This window comes from Sapajus apella, unplaced genomic scaffold (genome assembly GCF_009761245.1).
Source record: "Sapajus apella isolate SASKATOON/1434 unplaced genomic scaffold, GSC_monkey_1.0 scaffold13, whole genome shotgun sequence".
NCBI lineage: Eukaryota > Metazoa > Chordata > Mammalia > Primates > Cebidae > Sapajus > Sapajus apella.
The window spans coordinates 26,064,856-26,077,096 of NW_022436953.1; the positions used below are offsets into that span (position 1 = coordinate 26,064,856).

The 12,241-nt window shown below is 33.9% G+C and overlaps 1 protein-coding gene across 2 annotated transcripts in view; it reads right to left on the bottom strand.

Moving 5' to 3' along the window:
- The window catches only part of CUNH10orf88 (chromosome unknown C10orf88 homolog), a 21,522-nt gene continuing 9,281 nt past the window's right edge, over window positions 1-12,241 (bottom strand). The window contains exons 5-6 of one of the 2 annotated variants that reach the window (XM_032281919.1): window positions 7,073-7,527; window positions 1-1,751 (exon numbers count right to left, since the gene is read on the bottom strand). In XM_032281919.1, the coding sequence (XP_032137810.1) occupies window positions 1,517-1,751; window positions 7,073-7,527 (690 nt within the window). In that variant the 3' untranslated portion in view covers window positions 1-1,516. Of the gene's footprint in view, window positions 1,752-7,072; window positions 7,530-12,241 lie in introns of both variants that reach the window. The other variant, XM_032281920.1, reaches the window with a different exon arrangement.

Sequence of the window (12,241 nt, forward strand, 5' to 3'; positions counted from 1 at the left end):
TGAGTGACAAACAGTGCAGGTTTTATTCAATGGCCACAGAATTGAGAAGCTGGAGCATGGCTCGCAAATCAGCTTCTCAACTAATGAGGATTGAGGGTGTTAAAATATAATTTATCTAATAAAGCTGTTGCATATTAAAGCAAAGGGAGGAATATTCATGTATTTTTCAGAAATGGGCAGCAAGCTTCCTAAAACGAGAGTGCTGCCTTTCTTTTTGTCTTTTCATGGCTTCTTCTGGTCATTGTCATGGCGACTGTCAACTGTCATGGCACTAGTGGGAGTGTCATTTAGCACAGAAATAAGATTATAATAAGGCTGAGGTCTTTTTCAAGTCATCTGGTCAGGTATCCTACTTGTTATCAGTCTCCACTGGTCTGGTTACAAAGGGAACTTTTTTCACAGGCATTCTGTTTCTTAAAGATACGCAGAGTTAGGGCAGGGTAGAAATTCAACTATGTCATGCAGGCATTACATCAGTTAACACTTTTAAAGAACAAATATGCCAAAACATTAAAGGAGTATGAGATATCCTTTTTCTAAAAGATAAAACATTTGAAGCAAAGATTAGTTGAAAATAAAACAGTTCTACTAACTAAAGACAAGTAGTTTCCAGAACAGGTATATTTATTTTTATATGCGAATATATCACCTTTCAACACATATACAATAGTTATAAAATCTGAAAACTAAGTCTACCAGAGAGAATTGCAATCTCTTGACTCATATGTATTCATCCTTCCATGCGGAGCCTCAGTATTTCACACAATAAACATGCCAGAAAAGAATTCTGGGGAGAAAACCTGTATCAGCTCAAAAGAAGAGGTTTTCTTATACTGTCTGGGGTTACTGAGGTCAAACAAGATGACTGCACCTGTTTTACAGGAAACATTAAATCCAAAGTACTAATCCTAACAAGGACTAGGCTGGCTCTGATGTTTACTCTCCTACCCAGAGCAACTCTGTAATGAAACAAATAGTATTAACAGGCCCAGAGTGAGCTAATTTTACACATCCCAAATATCATACCTTATTTATTATCTCAGATAAACAATACAAAATGTAAATTAATAATCTGAATTAAAGGCTCCTAGTCTGAAGTATCCAATTTCCCAAGATAATTAGAAAAAGAAAAAAAAATCAAATACTCTAAGGATCATTTTTCATATTTCTAAGACTATAAAATATTTGCGTAAATAAAATTTATACTTAAACACACATACAATACAAACTAATGAACTATATTAGAAATCCTCAAGCATTTTAAACACAAGTATACATAAATTTCTGTAAGACTGAAAAATATCATGAGCAAAAGTAATTTGTATCATATTAACTCAGTGTACAATACTGGATTTAAAATAACAAGTGTAATAAAAATGAAAACTGAGGTCACTTTATATAAGACAATGATCTCTAAAAGGACATTAAATACTTGCTTTTCTTAAATATTTTTGGGTTTTGGCATTGTAATAAATATGTAATAAATATCTGCAGTACACTGTTTTATGTTGAGTGCTTATCTTTCTCCATTTGAAAGTCTTTCTCCAGAGTCATAATGTCTTAGAGGCATCCCAGTGGGCGGAGAGTTGGGATTTTGCAGCAAGTCCATTAACAAAGCAATCTTATCATCAATGTGTTCCTGGAGTTTATATATTCGCTGATCAATGTAATCCATAAGTTTCTTTTCCATCAGTTCCATATTTTTAGAAAGAATCTTTTCCAAGTAGGAAAAAACAGGTTGATCTTCCATCCTAAAAATACATTTTAAAAAATATATAAATTTTCCCTAATATAACAACAACAATCAAGCTTATTAAACAAGCAGCCAACATATATTGAGATTTGTCTCCACAACTCTGCTCTGTCTTCTTACAATGCATTTTCAGGTTCTAATGCACATCCACAACAGGCAATCACAGCCCTAAACGCCCAACATATTATTGTTTAATTCTTTTTTAGTATACAATTGAACTAGAAATATAAGAGTGAAAAGGAACCCTGAAAGAACAAGTCTTTAGAAAGTGTTGTTTTGCTTTGAGCTCCAAATCAAAACTAATCTTGCCCAATTTTCTTCTAAAGTTAGCACGTATATTTTCAAATACTTCCCCAAGCAACTAGTTTTTTCTTCCTTCATACAAACAACCTCACTAAACTACTGGAAGGTTCTTTTATTAACCTGATATAAAAACACTTGGGAATTTAGAATGGGAAAGCCAATAAATAAAAAGCACACCAATTTCTAATGCTCACAATGAACATCAGAACGGTAAGTCTCGGGCCAGGCATGGTAGCTCACACCTGTAATCCCAGCATTTTGGGAGGCAAGGTGAGTGGATAACTTGAGGTCAGGAGTTTGAGACCAGCCTGGCCCACATGGTGAAACTCCATCTCTACTAAAAATACAAAAATTAGCAGGGTATGGTGGTGGGTGTCTGTAGTCCCAGCTACTTGGGTAGATCGACTGAACCCAGGAGATGAAGGCTGCAGTAAGCCGAGACTGAGTCACTGCACTCTAGTCTGAGTGATAGAACAAGACTCCATCTCAAAACAAGAACAGTAACTCTCAGACTGTGGTCCACAAAACCCTGGGGTCTCTACGACTCTTTTAGAAATTCACTGAGATCACAAGTGTGTTTACACTAAGATGTTATTTTACTTTTTCATCCTCATAATCATGAATTTTCCAGAGGCTACAAAATGTATGTTATTGCTCTGATGACTAACAGAATTCGTAGTTGTGTATTCTTCTCTTTCCTAAAATTTCAAAGTCGTAGAGATTTAGTGTATAAATATATGCTTTTTCAGAGATTAATCCAGTCTGTTCTCAGTATTCCTACTGTGCTCTTACTAGCTATATTTGACTATACACGCTATAATTCAATATATATAAAACAGCTGAAAGCTATTATGTATTGATTCATGTACATTTAAAATAATGCTATTCTCGATAAAATTTTAGAAGACAGTCTGGCAGTTTTTTCACAAACACTGTTATTTATGTTAATACACAGTGGGTTGTTTTTAAACAAATAAATATTTTTATGTAGCCTAGTTTATTGGGATCCTCAATTATTTGTAGGAGTGTAAAGACCAAAAGTCTGAGAACCACTACTCTAGAATACACCAGAGTTTTTAAGAAGCTTTTTATTTTGAAATAATTATGGATTCACAGGAAGTTGCAAATATATTAGTTCCTCAGTGCCCTTTATCCAATCCTCCCAATGGTCACATCTTGTCTGCCTATAATCCAATATCAAAACCAGGAAATTGATATTAGTATAATGTGTGTGTGCAGTGCTATGCCATTTTATCACATGTACACATATGTATTTAAACACCACCATAATCAAGAGGCAGAACTATTCCTTCACTACAAATGATCTCCTTCCTCTACTCCTTTATTGTCATATCTACTTCCCTGAATTCTTCTTTCCCTAATACCTGCTAACCATCAGTATGTTGTCCATCTCTACAATTTTATTATTTTGAGACTATTATATAAATGAGATCATACAGTATGTGAACTTTTGAGATTCTCTTTTGTCATTCAGCAAAACGCCTTTGAGAGACATCTAAGTTACTTTTTACTGCTCACCAGTATTGCATGATATGGATGTATCACAGTTTAACCATTCACCTAAAAATATATTTTAGTTGGGACTTTTGGGATATTACAAAGAAAGCTTCTATGAACAACTGTGTGCAAGTTTCTGTGTGGACATGAGCTTTCATTTATCTGGGATGTCCAGGGGTATAATTGCTGGGTTGTATGGTAATTACATGTTTAGTTTTTAAGATATTGCCAAAATACTTTTTAGAGTGACTGTACCATTTTATATTCCTGCCAACAATGTATGAGAGATCCTGTTCCCACACATCTTTGTCAGCATTTGACATCATTACCGTTTTTAAATTTTAAGCATCCCAATAAGTTTGTAGTGATATCTTGTGGTTTAAATATGCATTTCCCTAACAGTCATGAAGTCAGTGTTGATCAACTTTCCATGCGCTTGTTTGCTATTTGTATATCCTGTCTGTTGAAATGACTATTCTTTCATCCGTATTCTAACTGGATTGTTAGGTTTTTTTTCTTTCTTTTAAACATAGAGTTTTGAGAGTTTTTTATGTATTTCAGATACAGGTCATTTGCTGGATTTGTAGTTTGCAAATATTTTCTCCCAGTTTTATTTTAATTCCCTTAACAGGGTCTTTCACAAACAAAAGTTTTAAATTTTGATGGGGCCCAATTTTTCAGTTTTTTATTTTATGGATCATGCTTTTGGTGGCATATCTGAGAACTCATTTCTTAGTCCTAGGTCCCCAGTTTCTCCCATAGATTAGAAAGACTTTGTAGTTTTACATCTTACATTTTAGTCTATAAGTAATTTTGTGTTAATTTTTGTATAAAGTATAAGGTTTAAATCACAATTCATTTTTTGCCTGTGGATATCCAACTGCTCCAGCACGTTAAAAAAAACAATTCTACCTCTATTGAATTATTTTTACATCTTTGTCAAAAATCAGTTGGTGTACTTGTGTAGAGCTATTTCTGTGCTATCCATCTATATGACTATCTCTCTGACAATAGCACAGTCTTGAATACTGTGGCTACGTGACTGGAAATCAAGTAGTGATTTCTCTTACTTTATTATTTTTCAAATTTTTTTCTATTTCCTTTATCTTTCCATTTTAAAAAATTCTCCATTTCTAAATTTTAGAATCATCTCATTTACATTTATGAAAAATCATGCTCAACTTTTCATAGGAATTGCATTAAATTTATATATCAACTAGAAGAGGATGACATTTTTACTATGTTATGCCTTTAAATCAATGAATAAGGTATGTCTCTCCAGTTTTTAGGTCTTCTTTCATCAGTAGTTTATGATTTTCAGTTCACATATCCTGCATATATTTTGTTAAGTTTATAAACTTTTATTTTTAAAGATTTATATATTTTACATATATTTATATGTATTTTTCTGTATTTTAGTTTTGGGGGCAATCTAGTTTGGTGTCAGGTTAATACTGACTTCATAGAATGAGTTGGAAAGTCTTCCCTTCTCTTCTAGTTTTTAGGAGCATGTAAAATTGGTGTTCTTTAAATGTTCAGTAGAAATTTCCAGTGGAGCCATCTGGGCATGGATATTTCTTTTTCATGAGTTTTCCGATAATGAATTAAATATTTTTAGTGGTTATAGGACTATTCTATTATTTATTTCATGTTGGCTGATTTTGGTAGTTTGTGGTTTTGGGGAAATTAATCCATTTCTCCTAAGTTGCCAAATTTTGAGCATAAAGTTGTTTGTAATACTCCCTCCCTTATTATCTCTTAAATGGCCTTAGGATCAGCAGTGACATCTCAGTTCATTCCAGATACTGATGTTTACACTTCTTTCTTTTCATCTTTTGATAGTCTTGTTAGAAGTTTATTAATTTTATTGAAATTTTCAAAGAACTGGCTTTTGGCTTCACGGATTTTATTTGCTTGTTTTCAGTTACATTGATTTCTGTTCTTTATTATTTCCTTCTTTCTGCTTGCTTTTAGCTCAGTTTGCTTGGCTTTAAAATTATACATTAAATCTTTTTAATGGTTATAGAACTATTCTGATTATTTTATTTTGGTTGAGTTGTAGTTTTATGCTATTAATTTGAGAACAATCCCCTTTTCTAATGTAATCATTTAGTGCTATAAATACTTATCAACACTTCTTTAGCTGCATCCCACAAATTTTGATGTGTTGTATTTTCATTCATGTCTGTGTATATTACTTTTTTTTTTTTTTTTTTTGAGACGGAGTTTCGCTCTTGTTACCCAGGCTGGAGTGCAATGGCGCGATCTCGGCTCACCGCAACCTCCGCCTCCTGGGTTCAGGCAATTCTCCTGCCTCAGCCTCCTGAGTAGTTGGGATTACAGGCACACGCCACCATGCCCAGCTGAATTTTTGTATTTTTAGTAGAGACGGGGTTTCACCATGTTGACCAGGATGGTCTTGATCTCTTGACCTCGTGATCCACCCGCCTCGGCCTCCCACAGTGCTGGGATTACAGGCTTAAGCCACCGCGCCCGGCCATTACTTTTAATATCTGTCAAAACTTTCTTGAACCATAAATTTAAGTGTGCTGTGTAATTCCCAAGTATCTGGAAATTCTGTTGTCTTTTATTGATTTCTAGTTAGATTCATTTCTGGTCAGAAAACATACATTGTCTTATTTCATTCCTCTTGAATTTGGTCAGGTTTGCTAGATATAATCTATCTTTGCAAATCTTCCATAGATGCTTGAAAAAAAAAATGTATATTCTGCTATTGTTGGTACAGTTCTCTATGAATGTCAACTCAATCCTGTTGGTTGTTGGTGCTGTTTAGTTACAAAATAATCCAACTACTTCATTTTCAAATGAAATCTCTTAGGCTAAAAAAGATTAAGCAGTGTGGCAACATGTTTAAGCCAAAACCACACCTAGACTCCAGAATTTCCAGTCTAGAATACCATTTGACACACTATATCTACTTAAGCAATTAGGAACATACTACTAAATACTTAGCTACATCTTAATCAAATATGTACTGCCAAAATAAGAGATTAAGAAGTTGGGGATACTAGCTTGTAAACTACAAATAATCATTATCCTAATATAGTTTTTTAATAATGCAGGAATTTTCCTAGACCAAACATAACTTTAAGGAAAATGTCCCAATGACATGCTTAACATACCCAGGCACAAAACAGTACAAACACATTAAAAACAACATCAAGATGATGATTCCCACAGCTCCTTTCCATTCATGCAAATCACTTTCTATTTCCCACTGTGAGCTAATACTTGCGACCCTTCCACAAAATGCCTGAGAAGTCTGCAAAACCTCCAGTTATTGAGACTTCTTTCAAAGTAGTCCATTCTACTCTGTAGTTATCCCCTTTAAGTATATTAGTGGTAAAACGTAAAAGCTGCTAAAATTATCTCTGGAAACAAATTTTAGGCAGTACTCATTGAGACAAATCTGTTTCCTTTCATCTGATTCTCCCACCTACCAAATCGAAACTTCTTATGCCTTAAAATAATACTTACCCAACACCAAGAATGTGTTCACCATGCTTGGTGAAGTTTTCCCGACATTCGGTCTTATTTCCCACACGGAGATGGTTAACTTGACTACATAAATTCTGGAGAAAAGGCAGCAACTCAGAGTTAGGTATATTTGAGTTGTCACTTGCTTTCTTTGGTAAGAAACAAGACATTGCATTTTTAAGATCATTTTCAAGAGGGGAATGGTTTTGAGGCACAATTTTACACTCATCAAGCTTTGTAGAATTTTCTCCACCAGGTAGCTGTGTACTTTTTTCAATGTAAGTTTGTAAGTTTTCAGTCATGTTCCCAGATGTCAATCCAGTTCTAAAAGGAAAAGGTGTGGAGGATGACTTGTCTAAGGTTCCTAAGGTAGCTGAGGGTTGTAGTCCAATCATATGCTTGTATCCAGTATTGGCCAACACCGAATGAAGCTGCTCTCCAATGGGACTACAATTCTAAACAAGGTAAACAACTAAATGTTAATATTAATAATACTGACAGCTAACTTTTGGAGTAATTACTATGAGGCAGGCACATGCATTGTTTCATTTGATCCTCAAAAGATCCTTATTAAGTAGGCTACTATTACTACCCCAATATTAAGTTGAAGAGACCAAGGCTAAAGGTAGCTAGCCAAGGTAACCAGCCAGTATGTGGCAGAATTGGGACATGAACACAGGCCACTTAACTCCACAGTCATGACTTTCAATCATTTCATTGCAGCTTTTCCCAAAAGATTAAATAAATACTAGTATGAATGGTCAAACTGCATTGACACATTTTAATGTTTCCATTACAAATGTCTGTTTAATTTATAATAAAATGTACTACTCTCAACTGAGTCACAAGAGCTGATACATTTCTTAAAATTCAATTATATTATTCCCAACTGTCAAAATATGGTAAGTTATTCATGTTTACCTAGTCATATTTTTTGCAATGAATTTTTCCTGGTAACTACACAGATAGTTGCACTATTTAAAGTCAGATGCTCTACGGGTACATTTGTGACAAATTCTTTTTTTTAAGACGGAGTTTCACCCTTGTTATCCAGGCTGGAGGGCAATGGGGTGATCTTGGCTCGCCACAATCTCCACCTCCCAGGTTCAAGCAATTCTCCTGCCTCAGCTTCCCAAGTACCTGGGATTACAGGCAGGTGCCACCACGCCTGGCTAATTTTTTGTACTTTTAGTATGACATTTTCAATGACTGAAATGAGCTACTTCTGGCTGTGTTTGCTTTAAGAATTTCCAGGATAATAAGAGTTATGTTTTGCAACCTCATTTCAACCGTTTATGAAGTATTATTTCCTGAGAAGATTCTGGCTTATCTTGAGGGGATGATTACAATATCTCTGTTTTATGTTCTTTAATTTTTCCATTAGATTAAAAACAAAAACCTCTAGCCTAACTAAGTCTTAAGGCATATGGCTCTACTCTAAATTCAAAACATAAAAGTCTACTATATATTCTTATCAGGGGATATCATCCCACACTTATTGCTGTTCAACAGCTGGTGAAACACAGACTGAAAAAGCAATGTGCAAATTAGCTGAAAAGCTCAGTTGATATAGATATTCTAAAACGTTATTACTAGACTAAAGCAGAACAACATTCATTTATTCAACAAATATTTACCAGAAATCTACTCTGTGTTAGGTATTGTTTTAAGCACCGGATAACAGCAGTGAACAAAATAAATTAAAATCCCTGACCTCACAGAGCCTATATGACAGGGGAGCAAAGAGACATAAACTACAAAAGAAGGAAAAAGGGGAAAGAAAAGAAAGTGAGAGAAAGAAAAAGACAGAAGAAGAGAAAGAAAGTGAAGGAAGAAAGGAGAGAAAGAAAAGAAAAAAGAAAAGAAAGAAAAATGTATCATGAAATGGAGATGGTGATAAATAATTTAGCGAAAAATAGAGCAGGAAAGAGGAATAACAAGGGCCAAGGAAGCTGGGGGAAGATTTGTAATGTCAGGTCCCTATCTAACTTTTTACTGAATGGCACTTTGGAAAAGTGCTCTTAACAGAGAAATGTTAACCTATTTTAAGTGTATCTTGTTTCATAAAATGCAAGTTTTGAATAAACCTGAATATTTAAATATTCCTGGAACAATATGAATTATATATAATTATAAAATGTTAACACTGGACAATTCCCCATAAGCTCAAAGAAGTTTTACTCAGTCATAACAGGAAAGCCCCTTTATTTCTCTATGACACTTCAAAACAAAATGTACAATGGAAAACTGACAAACCTACACTAAAAGTAATATTTACACTACAGTCAACGTCAAAAATATGGGTGAACATTAAGTAGGCAGAACACTTAAACAGAAAAATCTAAATATAAAGGTATTTGCTATGTAAATTTTTCTTTTCTGACATATAATATTCTGTTTATAGGAATTCACTGATTATAAAAATTAGTAATTGTTTAAAATGTAAAACAGTACAGCAGTGATGAAAAACAGTATGGAGTCACCTCAAAAAATTAAAAACAGAACTACCATATGACCTAACAATCCCACTTCTGAGCATATATCCAAAAGAACTAAAATCAGGATCTCAAAAAGATTTACACTCCCATGTTCATTGCAGCACTACCCACAACAGCCAAGATACAGAAACAACCAAAATGTCCATTGACTGATGCATTGATCAAGAAAATGAAATGAAATATCATTGAATATCATACGATGAAATACCATTCAGCCTTTGAGAAGAAGGATATTTTGTCATGTGACAATATGATTAATTTAGAAGACATGCTAAGTGAAATAAGCCAGGCACAGAAGAATAAATAATGCATGATTCCACTCACATGACATATCTAAAATAGTTAAACTCAGAAACAGAGAGTAGAATGGTGGGAAGGAGAAATGAGGAACTGCTATTCAGCGGGTATAAAGTTATAGCTTTACAAGATGAATCTGTTTTAGAGATCTTCTGTATAACAATGTCCATAGTTAACAATACCATATTATACATTTAAAAATTTGTTAAGAGGGTAGATCTCATGTTAAGTATGCATACCACAATTTTAAAAAGTTCATATTTTCTGATATGAGAGCTCTTTAGATGATCTTTTCTCTTTGGATTAAATATCAAGAAATTCACAGATATGTTTATATGCCACTACAGGAAATGAAGAAATCCCAGGTGCTTGGTAGCTATTCCTTTACTTCTTTTTATGTGAGCATCCAGTGCTAATGTGCTATTAAAACTTTTCAAGAAACTTAACTATGCATGACTAGGTAACTGCATAATATTCATAAAATCAGAGAAAGGTGTATTTATTGATTAGTAAAAGGTCTACGATGTCCTTTCAAGTGAAAAATGTTCCTGAGCAACATATGCAGTATGAAAGCATTTAGAGAGAACTGTGCCCATATACTTACACACGGATATGTGTATATGCATAACTACATATATTGTTTATACAAACAACAGAGATTTCTGAAAAATTAATAGTTTATCTTTGAATACACTGCAGGATTTAGGAAAGTATGAATTTCCTATATCTTTTTATTTTTTTATATCACCTTTAATGATCAGAAAGAAATTAAATAATAAAGCCATTTTTATTTTGAAGGAGAAAAAAGCAAGAGGATAACTCCTGATTAACTGAATATGTTTTCTGAGAAAATAGGGCATATCCTTTCATTCAGATAACATTAAATGACAACCATATTCTACACCCTTTGATATAGAATTCACATTCAAGTATTCTAAATTGCTAGAGCAAAAGCAAATCAAAGCCAGTAACTTAACTTCAAATACAAGGAAATAAAAAATAACCTTAATATTTATTGAGAAATCGCAAAGGTTTGGATTGTATTTCAGACTCACAAAGCTCAGAGTGTTGAACTTTAATAAAACGTTCAAGAAAACAAGTAATCCCAAGGCACAGGTAAGTCAGAGAGAATCCAAAACTTCTGAGGTCCCTCCTTTCCCCCAAGAGAAGTCCTGCTCAAACAACATGTGTGATCACACCACTTACACAGAAGGAGTTAATTTGGTTATGAAACATCCCCATTTTATGTGCAGAAAGTTACACAGCTTATATGACATTTTCTACACCTTAGAATGTATAGATGACTAGTTTGTCATCAATAAGCAATCCTAGAGAACCAAGTACATCCTGTAAGAACCACTCCATACATGAGGACTTTTTTTACTGGGAAGAAAGTCTTCCATTAACATGTTTAAAGGACACAGAACTCTTCCCCAGGGTGTCCCAGAAATGCCCCTGCATTAGTGGTGATAAGAAAGCAAGTAATAGCACAATATACATAGGAGTAACCCATGAGTGCTGGCTGAGGATGACAATGGGGTCTTATGCATTGCTACACGCATAAAAAACTCTAGAAGGATACACGCCAAACTGCTAGCTGTGCATCCTCTGGGGTACAAAATGACAACCGGAAAAAATTTTTAATTTTTGCCTAACACTTCTGTATTGTTTAAAATTCATGGCCGAGAAAAATTATTTATAAATAAAATTTATAAAAATGTAAAGACGTAGCCAAAATAAAAATATATCTAGTTTCATTTTTTCCTAAAGTCAAGTTTTTAAAATAGAGAAACGAGACAGTAAACTAATTAATATCCTCTAGCAGTTTCCAAAATATGTTCACAAACAATTGCTTCCTTTTTAAAATCTTCCATTAAAAGAGTTACTATCAAACTACAGTGTACATAAAATTCATTTAGGCATGACTGTTTAAAACACTGATTCCTGGACCCTACCCTCTGGGATTGGGTAGGTAGTGAGGGCCAGGAATCTGTATTTTGAAGACATTCCAAAGGAGCTGACACAGGTGTTCAATGGACCATACTTGAAAAAATACACTGCCCTAAATATTCTCTGAACAAAGCTCAAATCTTACAAACTTGACAAATTCTTTAATTATCCTCAATATTCTTTTATACAAGTATCTTCTAATTTCCTCTTTATGTCTAAAAAAAAAAAAAAAAAAAAAAAAAAAAAAAACCGTGTGCACTTAGTAACTTCACATCCCAAATACCCAGTTACAAATCCCTCACAATCTGGTTTACATCTCATCACTATTCAAACTTACTCTACTCCATGAGGATCTCCAAGAAACAGTTGATCATCCCAATAGGGGTGTGTGTGTGTGTGTGTGTGTGTGTGTGTGTGTGTGTGT